The sequence below is a fragment of the Prionailurus bengalensis genome, chromosome A1 (genome assembly GCF_016509475.1).
Source record: "Prionailurus bengalensis isolate Pbe53 chromosome A1, Fcat_Pben_1.1_paternal_pri, whole genome shotgun sequence".
Lineage (NCBI taxonomy): Eukaryota > Metazoa > Chordata > Mammalia > Carnivora > Felidae > Prionailurus > Prionailurus bengalensis.
Genome location: NC_057343.1, coordinates 139899175 through 139917884, shown reverse-complemented (window position 1 = coordinate 139917884; position 18710 = coordinate 139899175). Strand labels below are relative to the sequence as shown.

Here is an 18710-nt window from a genome sequence, read left to right as displayed (position 1 = left end):
AGTTTTTAATGGACTATAACTTAAATTTATAAATAGCTGTTCACTCTAGAGTATAAGTATTCCATGGAATCTCAATTCAGTCCCATTAAAAAAGGAGTTTCAAAACAGGTAGAAATGTGATAAGGAGAGATCCTGGTCAGTGTGTAAGTGGCAAATACAAAACACCAACTGTCCCTCTCCTCAAACCACACAGTGTGCTTTGTGTTTATGTAATTTTCTATCCTAATTCCGAACTGATAACATGATACCAAGAACGCCTAAGGTAAAGTTGTAGCAAAATTGGGCTGGCTTTTGGAAGAAAGGGGATAACTGTGTGTGATAGCAAATGTAGTTGTTAGAAGAATCCTTGAGTTATAATGACAGATCATGCATCTGAATGTCTAACTGAACTTTATTATTGGTGACTTTGATCAGTTTATTTAATCTTAGTTTCAAACTATAATAAGTGAAGCTTGTAATAATAATACTCTAGATATCTCTGTGGCAGGATTATGGTAGATACTCAAGCACTGTTTGAAGTTGACATTGAAAGTTTACTCGAGATATTGTCATGTGGAAAACTGTTCACTGGTGAACATTAGGGACAATGAAAATGGTTGTGATTTTAGAGACCATTCTTAAATCTGTTTTAAGAATCTTGACATTTAAGGGGCGCCTGAGTGACTCAGTCGGTTGAGCATCCAATTCTTGATTTCCGCTCAAGTCGTGATCTCACAGTTCATGAGACGAAGCCTGCATTGAAATCCTTCTGACAGCAAGGAGCTTGCTTGCGATCTCTTTCTCTCTCCCAAAATAAATAAATAAACATTTTAAAAAAATCTTAACATTTTTTAAGTTTATTTATTTATTTTTGAGAGAGAGAGGGAGCAAATGAGCAGGGGAGGGTCAGAGAGAAAATCCCAAGCAGGCTCTGTACTCTCAGCACAGAGCCCAGTGTGGGGCCCTAACTAATGAACCACAAGATCATGACCTGAGCGAGAGTCGGACATTTAACTGACCGAGCCACCCAGGCGGCCCAAGAATCTTAACATTTTTAATTATAGTTATTTTGCTTCCTGCAGTTTTAAATATGCGGTTGAAAGCATCAGAGAGAAGTTGAAGGCAAAGCCATTACTTTTGCAGGTTGGTTGATTAATATTTGATTTATTAATAGCAGCTGCAAATTTCCTCATCATTTTATTGTGACATATATATCTGAAACTATCTCAGATGTTTTTTGGAAGAAGTTGGCATGTAAATAAAAGATATAGATTATGGTAATGTTAATAGCCATTTGGGGGAAAGTGGAGAAAGGTAACATTTTCTCATCAATGCAGTTCTAATTGAGTTATCATTTAATAAAGTTAATCTCGCTTTGATTTGCAGTTACCACTTGGTGAAGGCAAAGCTTTCAAAGGAGTTGTGGATGTAGTAAATAAAGAAAAACTTATTTGGAATCCTAATTCAGATGATGGAAAAGACTTTGTGAGGAATCCCCTTTTGGAAATGAGTGATCCTGAGTTGCTTAAGGAGACAACTGAAGCAAGGAATGCCTTAATTGAGCAGGTAAAGTAAATACTTTGATTTACATTTGCATATTTAGAAAATTTAAAAATATTTTATATATTATGAAATTTATGCAGTAAATATATACTTTATGTATATTTAAAGTGTAATATGTAAAGTGTAATGAAGAACGTGATGAACACCAATGTTTCCACCACCCAGCTTAAGAAATAGAATATTAGCAATACCCTTGAATCTTTGTGTGACACTTCTGTTTAAATCTCTCTCCTTTCCACTTATCATTTACTCCCCCCACCACTTTTTTGGTTGTAGCCTTTTCTTTCATTTGCTTTGTTTTATAGTTTGCTACAAATGTATATATTCATGAAGGACTTAGTTTTCCATGGTTTTGAACTTTCCATAAATGGAGTGATATTGTTTGTATTTTATAACAGTACATTGCAGATTCACCTTTGTTGTTATGTGTGGTTATGCTTCATTTTCAATCTTGTGTCATGTTCCAATATGATTATACCACATTTGTCCATTCTTCTGTGGGTGGACTTTGAGGTTATGTTGTCTGTTTTGCTGTTACAAACAGTGTTGCTGTGAACATCTTTGTATGTATCTCCTTGTACACACTTGTGACAATTTGTTTAGGGTTAAACCTAGGAATATCAGAGAGTGTGTCCGTCTTTTATTTTATCAAATGTCACATTAACTTAGAAAATTTTAAAGCCATTAATTTTATAGTTAATAGGTAACTCTGGACCTCATCCACCCTCAAAATTTTAATAGAAAGTAGTAAGATTGTTAATATTTATGATATTTTATATGGTATTGTTGGCATATATACTAATAAACGTGGTTTATTTCTGCTATAAGTTTAAGTGCAGTGGCACTAATTCTTTCTCTTTGGATTCTATCTCTCTCAAAATAAATAAACTTATATAAAAAAATACATACATACATTTCACTACCATAAGATTCAGAGAGTGAATGGCACGTGCCATAAACTCTCTGAATCTTATGGTAGTGAAAAACATTTGAATCTGAACTGTTTGATTTTTTTTATTTCTGAATTAAATTGGTCAGAGTAGATCCTGTCATCATTAATTGTTTTCATTAATCTTTTGTATGAAGTTGTTCTTGAAGTAATTATTTCCCTTTATAACATACAGTAATCATCAACTTTACCATTAACAGAATAATGGTCATTGTTCTTTTTATTACTGGGTAACTGTTACTGAGGACTTACTGTGAACTAGCTTAAGTGCTTTACATGTGACACATTTAATCCTCATAGCAGCCTATATTATCCTTGTTTTACTGGTGGGGAAACAGAAACTTAGAATCCTTAATGAATTTGTCATACAGCTAATAAGGAGTAGTGCTGGAACCTGAACCCAGGTCTAATTCCATTTAGAGCTGGAGCTCTTACCCGCTTTGCTTTACTGCTTCTCTAATTTGGGGAGCCATAAACAGAATAAAAGTAGAATTGACATGTATGTATGTATGTATGTATGTATGTATGTATGTATGTATGTATTTTTTTTATATAAGTTTATTTATTTTGAGAGAGGATCCAGAACAGGCTCCGTGCTGTCAGCACAGCCTGGCGTGGATTTTGACCTGAGCAGAAATCAAGAGTTGGCCTCTTAACCAACTGAGCTACCCAGGTGCCTGAAATTGACATTTATTAGTCAGTAATTGGGTGCATAATTAGTTCTCCTTTGAGATTTTTCTTTTATCTTAGGCATGTCTAATGCATGTCTTAGGACAGGGTAGTATATAACAAAAATTAGATTTGAGACTGTAGATATTAAAGTGCTGATTACAAGGAATACATGTGTATTTATAGAATTGGAGAATAAGACCACATCACACCTGTTACGATAGCTACAATCAAAAAACCCCCACAAAACCCCTCAACCAGAAGATAAGTGTTGGCAAAATATGGAGAAACTGTAACCTTTGTGCGCTGCTGGTAGGAATGAAGATGATGCAGCCACTGTGGGAAATAGTATGGTGTTTCCTCAGAAGATTGAAAATAGAATTACCAAATGGTCTAGCATTTCTGCTTCTGGATGTATATCGAAAAGAATTGAAAGCAGGGTCTCAAAGAGATATTTGCATTTCCTTGTTCATAGCACCATTATTCCTAATTGGCACAACGTGGGAGCAACCAAGCGTTCATCAACAAGATGAGTAGATAAAATATGGTATAAACATACAATAGAATACTATTCAGCCTTAAAAAGGAATGACATTCTGACACATGCTACGATACAGATGAACCTCGAGGACATTATGCTAATTGAAATAAGTCAGTCCAGGAAAAAAGACAAATACTATAATGATTCCACTTACGTGAGGTATTTAGAGTAGTCAGATTTGTAGAGACAGAAAGTAGAATCATAGTTGCCAGGGGATAGGGGATACGAGAATGAGGAAGAGTTGTTTCGTGGTATAGAATTTGGGTTTTGTGAGATTGAGAATGTTCTGGAGATTAGTTTTACAACAATGTGAATATACTTAACACTACTACTCAACTGTTCAGTGAGAAATGGTTAAGGTGGTAAATTTTATGTTCTGTTTATGTTAAATTTTACCACGATTAAATTTTTTTTTAGAGAATAAGATTAGTGTGGACTAGAAGCAACTTCCTGTGTTCTAAAGGTGAATAGTGATAATAAGTTACACTTACTATATTCTTACTATACATTCTAGAAGCATGATTTCACTTGGTTATTCAATCCTTGCCCTCTGAAGTAGGTACTAGTATTATCTTCATGATTAACCAAGGTGAAGAGAGGTGATGTGGGGGCGCCTGGGTGGGTCCGTTAGGTAAGCATCCAACTCTTGGTTTCGGCTCAGGTCATGATCTTGGGGTTCGTGAGATTGAGCCCCGCATCGGGCTTTGCACTGACAGCATGGGACCTGCTTTGGATTCTCTCTCTTCCCTCACTCTGCCCCTCCCCTGCTCATCCTTTCTATCGCTCTCTTTCAAAAATAAATAAATAAACTTTAAAAAAAGAGAGAGAGAGAGGTGATGTAACTTAAGTTTTTGAATAAGTCAGCAAGTAGTGGAGCCATTTCAAGGCAGTTTAATTCCAGAAGCTGTGCTTATCCGTCATATATGCCCCCCCCCCCCCCCCGAGAATGGTTAGGTATGTTTCTACAATACTTAGCTGTTAAAAGTGTGTTTTTGTCTCCAAGTTTGAATGTTTTGCTCTTTTGTACTATTACAAACTTTTGAAACTTTCATTAAATTTATTGTCAGCTGAATTCTCCTATTTCATATACGCAGATAACTAAGAAAAGAACATGAATTAGATAATTGCATTTTTGTTGCTGAAATGATGCCTATGACCCTCAACTTATATCTGTTCCTGCAGTGCTGGATTAGAATAACAGGAATTATTTTAGTTGGACTGTCTTAGGACATCTGGTGAATATTCATAATGTTAAAGGAATACCAGATGAAACTTTTCTTTAACGTTTATTTATTTTTGAGATAGAGACAGAGCATGAACAGGGGAGGGGCAGAGAGAGAGGGAGACACAGAATCTGAAACAGGCTCCAGGCTCTGAGCTGTCAGCACAAAGCCCGATGCGAGGCTCGAACTCACGGACTGTGAGATCATGACCTGAGCCGAAGTTGGACGCCACCCAGGCGCCCCTAAACTTTCTTTTTTTTTTTTTTATGTTTTACTTATTTTGGGGAGAGAGAACATGTGCACATTAGCAGGGGAGGGGTGGACAGAGGATAGGAAGCGGGCTCCTTGCTGGCAGCAGAGAGCCTGATGCGGGGCTGAAACTCACCAACTATCAGATCATGACTTGAGCCGAAGTCAGATGCTTAATCGACTGAGCCACCCAGGCAGGAAACTTTCCCCAGAGGAAACTTTTCAATGAACTAACTAAAACTTCTAAATCTATCTAAAAACAGCAATCTATTAGATATGTTATCACTGACCGCGAATTGTGGTATTTTATTTCTTTTGAGCCCTCCGAGTGGATAGCACTTTATTGAGATACTTCATCTGGCTATTGCTTCTCATGTATGTAGGGAACTTATAATAGCATATCTTCAGTTTTCAGTCTCCTTTCCTATGAAAGAAATACTGTTTATCTCTTGAGATGTTGAGGAGAGTTCTTTGGCCTGGATAAGGTAGATCATGTAGCTGTCTTGAAATATTTGGATAATGTACATTTATTTGGACTTAATAGTTGTGACAATAAAAGCAAGTTATAGAACTAAAACCTTTCTTTGTAGGTTGCAGATTTGGATGATGAATTTGCTGACTTGGTTTTAGGAGAATTTAGTGAAAATTTTGATTTGCTACCAGCTGAAAAGGTAAATTTTATTATTCATTTACTTTAATGAAGTTTTACTAATTGGATGTGGTTTGATTTCTCTGTCTCAGGTGTTTAGTTTTTTTCAACTTTGCATAGCATTAGAAAATGTTGACTTAATTAGGAGAACATTAAGATAAAGTCACTATTAATACAAGTGCTTAAATAATGGTAGTGATTTACTGTTTTCAGATATGCTTTACAAAATCAGAAATTGAATCTTTTTTACTCCTATTGAGTCAGTACAAGTTACTCATTCCTTCTTTGCAGTGCTTTCCTTGTGATCATCATTTCTTTAGTAGGGAAATTACAGGTGGAAATTTTATATTGAAAATTTACTGGTTTTGTAGACTACTGCAATGATTTTTCTTATTTTTTCTGACAGCGTTTTAATTCTTACTAGAAGCTCGTTACAGGTCTTTATTTATTTATTTAGTTTCCTTTTGAAATACATTAAACCAGAGAATAGGCATATAAAATAGTAGTAATGATTGAATTAGGACAGATTTCTTCAAGGCATTTCTGTTATTTTCTGCTAGGGACCTTCCCCTATGAATTTGGCAAACAATCTTTATTTTTCTTTATGAAACGAGTTACCAGGTAAAGTTGTTTTTTGTTTGCTTGTTTGTTTGTTTTTAAGTAAACTCTGCCCAACACAGAGCCTGAACCCCCACGCACCCAGGGTCAAGGGTTGCATGCTCCACCAACTCAGCCAGCCAGGCGCCTCCCACGTATTTTAGGGGGATTATATATATGTATATAATGGGGTCCAGACTGAGCCCAGAAAATGTACTTAGTTATTTTTCACAAAAAGAATTAAAGAAAAACATGAGTCTCAAGATTAAGTTTGAGACCTTTGAAGTTAGGAATGGAAAAAAGTACTTTTCTTTTGAACGAAATGCCCTAATTATTGAAATATGTTATCGTTTAGTATTTGAGCGCTTAGATGTGATGTTTGTTGTGCCCTGTAGTCACATTCCATGGTTTCTCTTTTCAAAGAGCTTATGGTCTGAGGAGGAATTGATATACCATTCTCCTACCAGTAGGTTGCAAACACACCCATGCTTTTCTTCTTTTTTGAGGTCTTTCAAATTTGATTTCTACCCTGATTTTTCATTTTTCTTTGGATTTGATTTTTTTTTTTTTAAGTTTATTTATTTTGAGAGAGAGAGAGAGAGCACAAGGGGGAAGGAAAAGAGAGAAAGAGAGAGAGAGAATGAATGAATCCCAAGCTCTGCACAAATGCAGAGCCCATTGCGGGGCTCGAACTCATGAACTGTGAGATCATGACCTGACCCGAAATCAGGAATCAGACGATTAACTGACTGAGCCACCCAGGCGCTCCTGAGTTTGATTTAATGTTGGTCTAATTCCTTTGAGGAAGTTGTAATTCATATATATGTTCTTAATCTCTGTACAGGTCCTCTTTTAGACAATCAAGGTTAAATCAGAAGTATGTTTAATTCATTTATTTGAGAAATATTTTTCAATACCTACTTATTTTAGGTACTTCTGTAGTTTCTGGGGATTTAGCAATGTTTTATGGGACTTATTATAACGCTCATGTAGATTTTATATTCTGGGGGATAAGGACACAGACAATAAACCATTAAATATATATCCAGTATGCCAAGTAGTGATTAACATTATAAAGAAAAATACAGAAGAATAAGGCCATGAAGAATGATGGAAGTGTGCTGAGTGGTTCTGTTTTACATGGTTGGTTGGCGAGGGTGTCTAATTCTGAGATACTTCAGTTGGAGCCAGTATACTGTACACAGAATACAGTACTTCTGTCTGTGCTTTATAGCTCCAGACTGCAATTCGCAGAGTAACACTGGCTCAGACAGCAGTGCCTGTGCTTTGTGGAAGTGCTCTGAAAAACAAAGGTGTCCAGCCCTTGTTGGATGCTGTTACTGTGTACTTGCCTTCACCTGAAGAGCGCAACTATGAATTTCTGTAAGTATGCAGTACAGATTAAAATCTTACAGCCTCGCAAAAGCGGGAAAGTAGGTCTTGTTTCACAAAGAGCATTTGAATCACCATTTTGAATAACATTGGTAAAGAATATCGTTATAAATGATGTAGAGCTATATAAATTTTTACTTGAAAGGGACATTTGTTCGCATGTCTTATAACCTGCTATATTTACAAATGGAGCTAGAGTGTGTGGCTGTCATCTTAGTTAAAAAAAACAAACAGTATAGTGGAGTTGTTTGATAAATATTCTGTAGATAAATTTATACTAGATTTCAAGATTTTTAAATAGCTCAAAATATTTTGTGGTTTAAGGGTATTGTTTTACTTCTGTTGTCACTAACAGCTTTGTACTTGGTAATAAATCCTCTAGAATCCGAGTGACTATTCAGGCAGGAATGGACTTTGTTTAATCCTTTAACTAGGACATTAATCACTTTTCATATCTCTCAATTGGAGAAGCATTCATGGTAAAGTGATTATGGGCATGGACTGTGTACTCCTTGGATTTAAATCTGAGCTCTCCCAAGTTGTTTAGCCTTCTACCTGTAAAATACAGAGATTAGGACCTATCCTATTGGATTGTTACAGGAATCAAACGAGTTAATACTTATAAAGCAAATGGAACAGTGCCTACCTAGTATATGGTAAACTCTATATGAGTATTTGCTAAAGTTAAAAATTGGAGGGAATTAGGGATGAGATGGAGAAGTTCTATAATAGGAGTGTCTCACCTACTTTGAGTCATGGGCTCCTTTGAAACTAATGAGAACATGGAGCTTTTCCTCAGAAAAATGTGCCTGTGAACAAAATTTGGCAATTTCAGAGGGATTCGGGCTTTCTGAAACGTATCAGTGCGCACCAGTTTAAGGACATCAGTGTGTAAGAATTGTAGATTTCTATGATCATGCAACTAGAGAGAAGGTGGGAGGACAGAGTGTAAGTAGTAGTTAGAAAGCACCTATACATTTACCCTGTACAGGTTTTTGTGAGAAGGTATATTCTCACAAAATAGGAAGGTATACCTATCCTAGGTGTATTTTTTGAGGAGTGAATTCTAGGCAGTGAAATTATTTGCGAGTAGAGGTAATATCTGGGAGATAATCCATTATTTTTAATTTTGAGCAATTAATGATCACCATTAAATAATTTAGTTTTGTGGAGAAAGAAAGGTAGTTAGTACTGACATAATTTAATCAGCCAGAGTAGCTAAACTAGAAGATATGAGGGAGGACATTAGGGTTAAGTTTGCACAGTGATTCTGATTTGATCTGCATAGATATATGGGAAGTGTATTTTAAAGGCCTTTCTGGAATGTCTCAATTTTGTAGGCCATGGTATAAGGGTGACTTATGTGCACTGGCATTTAAAGTTCTTCATGACAAGCAGCGAGGACCACTGGTGTTTATGCGCATTTACTCAGGCATGATAAAACCCCAGTTGGCCATCTATAATATTAATGGAAACTGCACGTAAGTAGAAGCTTATAGATTCTGTTCTTTTTTTTAATGTTTATTGTTTTGAGAGAGAGTGAGAGCAAGTGGGAGTGGGGCAGAGAGATGGAGAGAGAATCCTAAGCAGGCTCCGCCTGGTCAGTGCAGAGCCTGATGCAGGGCTCAAACTCATGAACCGTGCAATCATGACTGGAGCCAAAACCAAGAGTTGGATGCTTAACCAACTGAGCCACTCAAGCACTCCAGAAGCTTAGTTTATTTTCTAAAACTGCAGTCATTTCTTTAAAAATTATTTTACTGAAATAAATCATGGTTTTTACAGGGAGAGAATAAGTCGTCTTCTTTTGCCGTTTGCTGACCAACATATAGAAATCCCTTCACTGACTGCTGGTAACATTGCTTTGACTGTTGGCCTTAAACACGTAAGCGACCAGATGGTTTCTCTAGGAACTATTAGCTTAAATGTTTAATTAAAACCTGGCATTTTGCGGTAGCAAAAACCCACAAACCATCCAAATAGTCATCAATAGTGGGGTAATGAATATTGTAGCATATTCATCAACATGGTTGAATCTCAGAAAGAAAGAAAATTATAGAAGACTGTAAACTGTGGATTATATTCATGTAAAATTCAAATCCAAGTGAAAATACACTATAGATACATACCTGTGTTTTAAATTTAATAAATATTTTGTTATTCTCATTGGGTATTTTACTTGATTGTTGCTGACAATTTAATCTAACCTTATAACTGATCCGGGTAATAACTGAAGATATATTGCCAATGAAGGCTTTATGAGGGCAAGGACTTGGGTTTCTTTTGTTCTCTGTCCTTAGTCCCTAGATCAGTGCATCACATATAGGAGGCAGACCATGACTTGTCAGATGAATGGATGAAAATAAGTTGATGCTATGTATGTTTTTGGTAAGGTAAAACTAAGGACATTTCATTTATATATGGATTAAATTGAATACATTTTCTCATTAAACTTTGGTGTATTTGGCATTTAGGATAGCCATGGTTACTTTGAACATTTTTTAACCTCTTTATGGTTAATTGCAGGATTCAAGATCCTTTAGTATAAAATGTCCACAGTCCAGATACAGGACTTGTAGCCTTGAAATGTCCTCTGTCCACCCGAAGGCAGGAGCTTCATGTACATATTTGAAGGAGTTACACAGAGATGTTTGAACTATTGCTTCATTAGGAATATCTTTACAGAGAAGGAAATTGGCATGGAATGTTGTAATATTAAAGTTTAAAAGTGAAATTATAGTTTTAAAAAATAATGAGTCTGTAAGGATGCTATCAATTCTGCATGGTCTAGAGAATTCTGGTTAATTGCTTATTTTAGTTAATGGAAGATTTTCTGTAAAACAGTTATAGACATTTTTACTGGTGGTAAAACTCTTAAAATGGACTTCTACAAAAATTGACCTATTTTGATATGATTGAAAATTTAGGAAGGTACATTTGTTTTACCAAATGAATTTTGAATGTGTAGTGAGTGTATGTGTGTGTGTGTGTGTGTGTGTGTGTGTGAGAGAGAGAGAGAGAGAGAGAGTGTGTGTGTGTGTGTGTGTGTTGTTAGAATTTATTACAGCAGTATCTTGGATAGAATTCTTACACAAGTTAAATTAGCTTTACCTATGCAAAGTTGCAGTGAGCTTTGTGAATTTGTTCCTGTTTTAAGTTCTGATGAAAGTGGCACATTGGAAGTTTTCATATTTCGTGATTCTCGGTGTAAGCTGAGTGCTCACTGAGCCTGTCTTGTTCCAAGCGCAATGTTTGCTTACAGACCGCCACAGGAGACACCATTGCCTCATCCAAGTCCAGTGCGTTAGCTGCAGCTCGTCGAGCCGAAACAGAAGGAGGAAAAAAACATAGACGGAACAATGAAGCTGAAAGACTTCTTCTGGCTGGGGTGGAGATTCCAGAACCTGTTTTCTTCTGTACCATAGAACCCCCTTCGGTGGCTAAGCAGCCAGGTACAAATAGTTTTGGTGTATCAATTAACTAGTAATTAGATACAGTTAGTAATTTAGATACAGATAGTTATGTTATGCCCTCAAAAGATTTCTCACATGATTGAGTTCAGTTTTATCAGAAGTCATGGGTATTACTTGGGATTAGTCTTGTTTTCTATTTAAGATGTTTTGATTTTTACAAGCTCCTTTTATTTATTCTTTTCCCACATGTTGGCCATTTTCGACTATCATCTTCCTTGCTCTGGTTCTTGTGGTGCTGTCATTGGCATCCGAAGTAACTGGCTTCAGGATTCCCCTTCCAGTTATAATAGATTAGACAGTTAACAGTTCAGAAGGATTCATTTTCTCATCACCATTTACAAAATGCTCCTTTTCCTTGTTTTTTGGCTCAACCTTTAGAACTCAGTGAAGATATTTATATACTATGGTTAATGTTGTTTGACTTTTTGAGTGTTGTGTACTCGTGCTTTAGCCTGTTTAAGTTCTCAGTGGCTTCTCATTACTTATATATAGCACAAACCCAGACTCCTTTCTGTGGTATATAAATCTCATGATTTCAGCTGTATCATTTCCAATTGGATTTGGTTGCATATTACGGAAAACCCCCAAGTAACAGTTGCTTTAATGACAAAAGTTTATTTCTCCCCCTTGTAAAATGTGCCTTGGGTTGGGAGCCCAGGGGTGAGGGGGTGGCTCTACACCATCATCAGGCCCTCGGGCTCTTGTTTTTCTGCCCTGCCTCTCTGAGTCTGTAGCTCCTATCCTTAGTTATCACAGGATGGCTGCTAGCACCTCTGGCATCACGGCCAAGTTCCTGACAGAGACATGGAGTAAGGAGGAAGAAGATGTGTCCTTTTCCCCTTAAAGACTTCTTCTGTGTCACTGGCTATTACTTAGACATCTGGCCGCTCAGTTGCAAGGAGTTTGGTAAATGCAGTCTTTTAGGCAGGCGGCAGCAGAATAGACAGCCCCCAAATACTGAAGGAAACTGGGTCTGTTCTTGTCCAGTTGGTAAAGGTACAGCAATGAAATTAAAACAGGTATAGCAGCAAGTTTTCTTGTCACCTTAAAATAGAATACCACTAGCAATCGCTGACACCAGCCTTCTTGCCTGGCCTCGTTGTTTGAAACTTCCTCCTTCATTCTGCACCCTCTTCTTTCACCAAAAAAAAAGTAAGACAGAATAACGACTCACACCTTACACTTCTGTAATAAACTAGTTCCAGTTTTCTGAAGATACCATGCTCTTTTTGCATTACTATTTGTCTTCATTTGTTCTGTCTTGCATTATAATGGCATAATGCAGTTTGTCTACCTGGAAGATGTTTACTCTGTAATTAGAAAATCTCATCTCAAGCATCACTTCTTTTTGAGGCCCTCACTGAATTCCTATGTTAAGTTGTTGAAGGACAAACCTAGTTCTAGAGGTGGCATTAGAAGCTATTAGAAGCTATTTTTTCCCCTTAAACAAGTTGGGCTCACAGATGATGGAAAAACAAAAGCACCCATTTACTGCCTCCCATGTCTTGAGTACCAAGGGGAAAAGAAACAGGAAGATCCCTAGACAAGTAGGGGTTCCAGTTCCTCACTGTTCGAGCTGGAGTTCACATGAAAGAAGTGTGAATACTGGTTTAAGACAGCCCCCCAATACTGAAGGAAACTGGGTCTGTTCTTGTCCAGTTGGTAAAGGTACAGCAGTGAAATTAAAACAGGTATAGCAGCAAGTTTTCTTGTCACCTTAAAATGCCCTGAGACCAACTAAGGGTATAGTCTTGACCCTAAGGAAGGAGGATCAGGTGATGTGAATCTGGCTACCCAGGTTGATGTGTATCAAAGTTGACCAAACTAGTTATATCAGGGGTAGCCAGGCACTTAAGAGCAGGGGCTGCCCAAACAAAATAATCTGACTTTTAAAAAATATATTTGAGGGGCGCTTGAATGACCCAGTCAGTAAAATGCCGATTTTGGCTCATGTCATGATCTCGCAGGTAGTGAGTTCAAGCCCTGCGTTGGGCTCTCTGCTGACAGCTCAGAGCTTGGAGCCTGTTTTGGATTCTGTGTCTTCCTCTCTCTCTCTGCTCCTCCCCCGCTTGTGCTCACTCTGTCTCACTCAGAAATACAATAAACATTTAAAAAATAAAAAATAAAAATATTTGAAAGTAATTTCATATTTCAAACATTGTGAGTACATAAATTCAAATTGTGACATTGCAGTTAAGTTGCACCAGCTCATTTTAAATCTAGCGCTTCAGCTTTTAACTACTTGAGGAAGAAAAGTCTGGGGTCCAAAGTAAGTCTAGTTAATGGGCATTAGCTTAGAGGTCCGAAGTCCCACAGGGGATGGGACTTTATAGAGTCTCCCTTAGACTTCTTTCAAGCAAATCTACCTTTTCTTTATTCTGGCTCTCCCTTGTATTTACCCCATGTTCCTATTATATTGACACTCTGTCTTATAATGCCCTCTTCATCCCAATAAACTCCTGAAGGGTAGATTCGTCATAGATATTTTTGAATGAGTTTGCATTTTACAATAAAGTTACTGTGTTTTCATTTCAAAAGCTACAGTGTCATAAGCATTATTCCTTTCTTTGAATAGGTGCTTAAAAATAAGATACTGTGTAAAATAATGCCTGTTAACCTTAATGGGCATAATATATTTCTTGAAATTCTTGTTAAGTGCAGCCTCTGATTCAGTACTGGAACCTGATATTTTGTCTTTCTAACAGGCTCCATATCATGCCAGTGTTGCTGGTTCTTGGACCTGACTTTGGGATGTCAAGAGTCCAGAAGAATATTGTTCAATAGAAATATAACATCAACTGTAATCTAAAATTTTCTTAGAGCTGGGGCGCCTGGGTGGCGCAGTCGGTTAAGCGTCCGACTTCAGCCAGGTCACGATCTCGCGGTCCGTGAGTTCGAGCCCCGCGTCGGACTCTGGGCCGATGGCTCAGAGCCTGGAGCCTGTTTCCGATTCTGTGTCTCCCTCTTTCTCTGCCCCTCCCCCGTTCATGCTCTGTCTCTCTCTGTCCCAAAAATAAATAAACGTTGAAAAAAAAAATAAATAAAATAAAATTTTCTTGGAGCTACATAAAAAAATAATAGACTGGCAAAATTAATTTTAATAATATATTTAACCCAGTATATCAAAAATAGTATTTCAACATCTAATCAATATAAAAATTAATGAGCTATTTTACTTTCTTTTTTTCATATTTAGTCTTTGAAACTTGGTATCTATTTTATACTTAGAGTATATTGTCTGTTTAGACTCCTAATATACTAATTAGATGGCTAGTGGCTACTACTTGGACAGTGTATATCTAGAAGCATATGTCCCTGGAATATAAACCAGGGTCCCTGGAATATAAGACCACTTTAAATGTGTGGTAAGGTTGGTTCATGAATCCGTTGCTCAGCTCTTTTCTTTAGCCGCACTTCATGTATGAGAAACTTCGAACATCTTTTGTAGAGGGGGAGAATACAGTTAACAGCTAACTGATTGTATTAAAGTATCACTTGACTTTAGAGGCCATATTTATTTCAAATAATATATTCTTGTTTCCTCATTGGGTGTGATAATTCATCATAGAGTGATCACATTAGCATCTCTTTATTCATGGTGTAATTTAGTTTCCTTTGCCAGTTTCTCATTGCTTCTCTTTCTGAAGGCGTTTTTGCTTTCTTGTCTTTTCCTAGATCTTTGTGAAACACAATCAGATGATGTTAATGGCTTCCCAGTGCAAATTCAAATTCTGCAGCCTGGCCTACAAGCCCTTACATGATGTGATTACCTGCTAATAGCCAGCTACCATCTTGTTATTTTTCTAATAGCAAACCATTTCTTGCACAGGCATTTTCTCTGGTATTCTGTTTCTTCAGGATTTTGCATATATGGCCATTCTTTTTTTGAGTCTTGATCTAACTTACCTTGGGGAGGCCCTTCCAGATCATTCACTTTTAAATAACTTCCCATCACTATCTTATCACCTCGTTTTATTCACTACAAAGCATTGATGCTGTTTGAAACGTTCTTTTTGAAAATTTGCTTGCTCATTTTTTCCCCCACTAGAACATATGTTACATTATCTAAAAGATGAAATGTAAAGATAACATTTACTGTTTATCCCCTAGATTTGGATTATGCATTGAAATGCCTTCAACGTGAAGATCCCAGTTTGAAAGTGAAGCTAGATGCTGATTCTGGACAGGTTCACATTTTATTACAACTTTACTTCCAGAAATCTTTCAATAGTAGTATTTGTGTGTGTATGTGTTTCTGTATTTAAATGCAGATTGTATTTAAAACAGATTGGTCTATGCCCCCGAAAGAAAAAACCTTCTCTTTTGGTTCTCCGATAATACAAATTTCTGATTATCAGGTTGACTGTCAAACTAGATAGAAAAATTTTCCTTACTTCCTCAATATAATTAATTACGCCTCACTTCTTTAAACCACTTTTTAATTTTTTTAACATGGAAGCTTTGCAAATTTGCGTGTCACCCTCACACAGGGGCCGTGCTGATCTCTGTATCGTCCCAGTTTTAGTATATGGGCTGCCAAAGTGAGCACATAAAGACCACTGTCATTTCAGTTTTCCAGAAGACAGCCTTTTGTGAAACTTTGAAATAAAGTTCAACCCCAAGACAAAGCCTTGAGCTTCTTATGCTCCTAAGGCTTATAAACCCGGCATACTAAAGGGAGGATGCAAAGGTGCTTTTCTTGTCAGTTACATATAAGGTAGGGGGAGAAGTGATGGCTAACAACCTAACACTATGGTAGGAAGTAGAGCTGTTAAGTAGGTGGTAAGAAGTTTGTGGATATTACATTACAGCAGAAGAACACATGTTCATTGTGTCTTTTTAGGAAGGCAGGGTAAAGTTTGTGTAAGATTTTAGAACAAGTTCCTTTAGAAGATTATAAATTTAAGGATAAACTAAGGATTTAGTTAATCTGAAAACTGTGGAGTATTTTATTTCCCAAATGCCAGCTAAATGAGGTAGTAATTTAGTTTAATACTGAAGGAGACAGCAACAAGCACTTAAACTTTTTTTTTTATTTTGAAAAACTTTCATTTAAAAATGCCAACACATACTTTTTTTAAAAAATGACAAATAACACACACGGGTTCAGAGTACAGAATTAAGGTGTCCCTTTTTTCCATCTTAATTTACACAGGTAAACAACTGTGAAAATGTGAATAGACTTTCACACTTTCCCAAATGTCTTACGCTGTGCTATGTTATAAACCACAGTTTATTTTTTCCAGAGATATATACAGATATATAACAAGTCATTCTTTTTGTATTATTCTACAACTTGCTTTTTCCAAATTCACTACTTTAACTTTAAAGTACAGCAATTGAAACAAAATAATCCTTTTTTTTGTTTGTTTGTTCCTTATAATTACAGCTCTGTTACAGCGGAAGGATAAAATTAGAGCCAGCCAAAGGAAGAAACAAATAGGGCAAAATCTGGGAGAGTTCTAAATGCATTATCTTCCTTCATCTTCAGGGATGTATTAACCCTTTTGGTAAAGGGTATTGCCAGTCAGGGAGGCTCACCCCACCCCTCCAGAGTTTTTATTAAGGCTTGATTACATACTGCTCATGTGGTTGACCTTTAGTTTCCAGTACCTCCTGTAAGTTGAGGCTATTACCTTGACTTTCCAGGTCGGAACAGATAAGGCTATTCTGAAGCGCACATCATAAATCACATTGTTACACTGTCTCGAGGACAAAATACCCCAGACAAGTAAAGACACTTCCATCAGGCAGCATCCTGGCCTAGAGATTACCTACTAGTAGCTGAGGGTAAGGGCCATACCTCTTTTTGGGTGCAGTTAATTCTTTACTACATATATGGCATATGAATAAGACTGAGCAAATATGGGTTCCTTGCACTATACTCTTTCATACACAAACACCTTAAGAAATAACTAGTGTTGTAAAAAAAAATTTTTTTAAAGCATGTCTTGATTGGTTTTGATAAAAATTTGGCTTGTTCTAACAAGGGCCCTAAGTAACAATGAAAGATCAAAGATAAAAGATAATTTCACTGTCAAATAAAGTTCCAAGCTAGTCTGAAAAATTTAACTAGTCACAATACTGTAAGGGGCCCAGGATGATTGGGAAATAAATGCCAGTGTGGTTGGGAATATTTGGGGAAAAGATTATCCTCTTCACCCCCCAAATAACAAGATGTCGCTTTCATCCTTAAGACAGTTGCTTACATTTTCATTAAGACAAGGGCTTTATCCTTTCTTTAAAGGTATAACCCAGAAGTTGCCAACATCAGTTACACTCATGTTTCATTGGCCAGAACTAAGCTATATGGTTGGGAATATAGTCCTGGCTAGATGCTACTTGCCTAATTAAACTGTCATGTAATAAAGACAGAATAGCCTAGAAATTTACTTTTAATTGACCTATTATTCCACTCAGAAAAAAACAAAAATGTTTTGAGGAAGAACCAAAAAAAAAAAAAAATTGCAGAGAAACTCAGTTTGTAATTAATGAAAAATAACATATTGATATAATGCCTTTATATAGTATTTTGTGATAAACATTTTTTCTTTGATCTTGGTTTTATTTTCTTCCTGTTTTAACCAGACTGTCTTATGTGGTATGGGGGAGTTACATATTGAGATTATTCATGACCGAATCAAGAGAGAATATGGATTGGAAACCTATCTAGGGCCTCTCCAGGTGGCATACCGAGAGACTATTCTAAATGCAGTTCGTGCCACAGGTAAAATAAAACATTTAGGATTTGCTGTGTTTTTCTCTCTCTCCAGGATCTCTTTTCCAAATCTTTCAATGTAGTTGCATGAAGCAAGGTTCATATTCACTAGCGTCTTCCATCAGTGGGCACAGGTTTTGTGTGTGTGTATTTTTGTGTCTCTTTAGGATTTTGTTCTGTTTTGTTTTAAACCCAGCCCTATTCCTGTACCACTTAATACATCAAATAAATGATGAGCCCTCATCAGACAAACGTACTTTTCAGTGGTGGTCATGGGGTACAATAAGCCCTTCATGTAGAGATATTTCACAAAAAGGATATCCAGAGGGCTCATGAACATATTAAAAGATTCTTCATATCAGTAATGATTAGGGTCATGCAAGTTATGAGATATTTTACACCAACACAATTGGCAGGGATTAAATCAGACAGCACCAAGTGTTGGTGAGATGTTGAGCAATGGGAACTCCTAAAAACTTAGGGTGGGAGTGTAAATTACGTAACCACTATGAAAACAATTTGGCAACTTCCTTGTGAAGCCAACTGTGTGCAGACTTTACTACTTAGCACTTCTCACATGCCCTAGAGAAACTCTTATACATGTGCACTGAGAGATGGATATAAGAATGTTCATAATAACATAATAATAATAACCACCTCTGAATAGAAAAAACCACCCCAAATATTTATGGACAGAGAGTGTGTAAA

At 36.7% G+C, this 18710-nt stretch overlaps 1 protein-coding gene and 1 non-coding gene across 5 annotated transcripts in view; one reads left to right on the top strand and one right to left on the bottom strand.

Annotated features, from left to right (window-relative positions):
• The window catches only part of GFM2 (GTP dependent ribosome recycling factor mitochondrial 2), a 75284-nt gene that overhangs the window by 33337 nt on the left and 23237 nt on the right, over window positions 1-18710 (top strand). For 3 of the 4 annotated variants that reach the window (XM_043591971.1, XM_043591979.1, XM_043591995.1), the window contains 9 exons: window positions 1062-1122; window positions 1366-1545; window positions 5764-5844; window positions 7654-7802; window positions 9152-9292; window positions 9597-9696; window positions 11074-11263; window positions 15395-15471; window positions 17873-18011. In XM_043591971.1, the coding sequence (XP_043447906.1) occupies window positions 1062-1122; window positions 1366-1545; window positions 5764-5844; window positions 7654-7802; window positions 9152-9292; window positions 9597-9696; window positions 11074-11263; window positions 15395-15471; window positions 17873-18011 (1118 nt within the window). The remainder of the gene's footprint in view (window positions 1-1061; window positions 1123-1365; window positions 1546-5763; window positions 5845-7653; window positions 7803-9151; window positions 9293-9596; window positions 9697-11073; window positions 11264-15394; window positions 15472-17872; window positions 18012-18710) is intronic. The other variant, XM_043591986.1, reaches the window with a different exon arrangement.
• On the bottom strand, window positions 15730-15833 carry LOC122496600. The gene has a single exon (XR_006300874.1). It is a non-coding gene; the product is annotated as a U6 spliceosomal RNA (small nuclear RNA).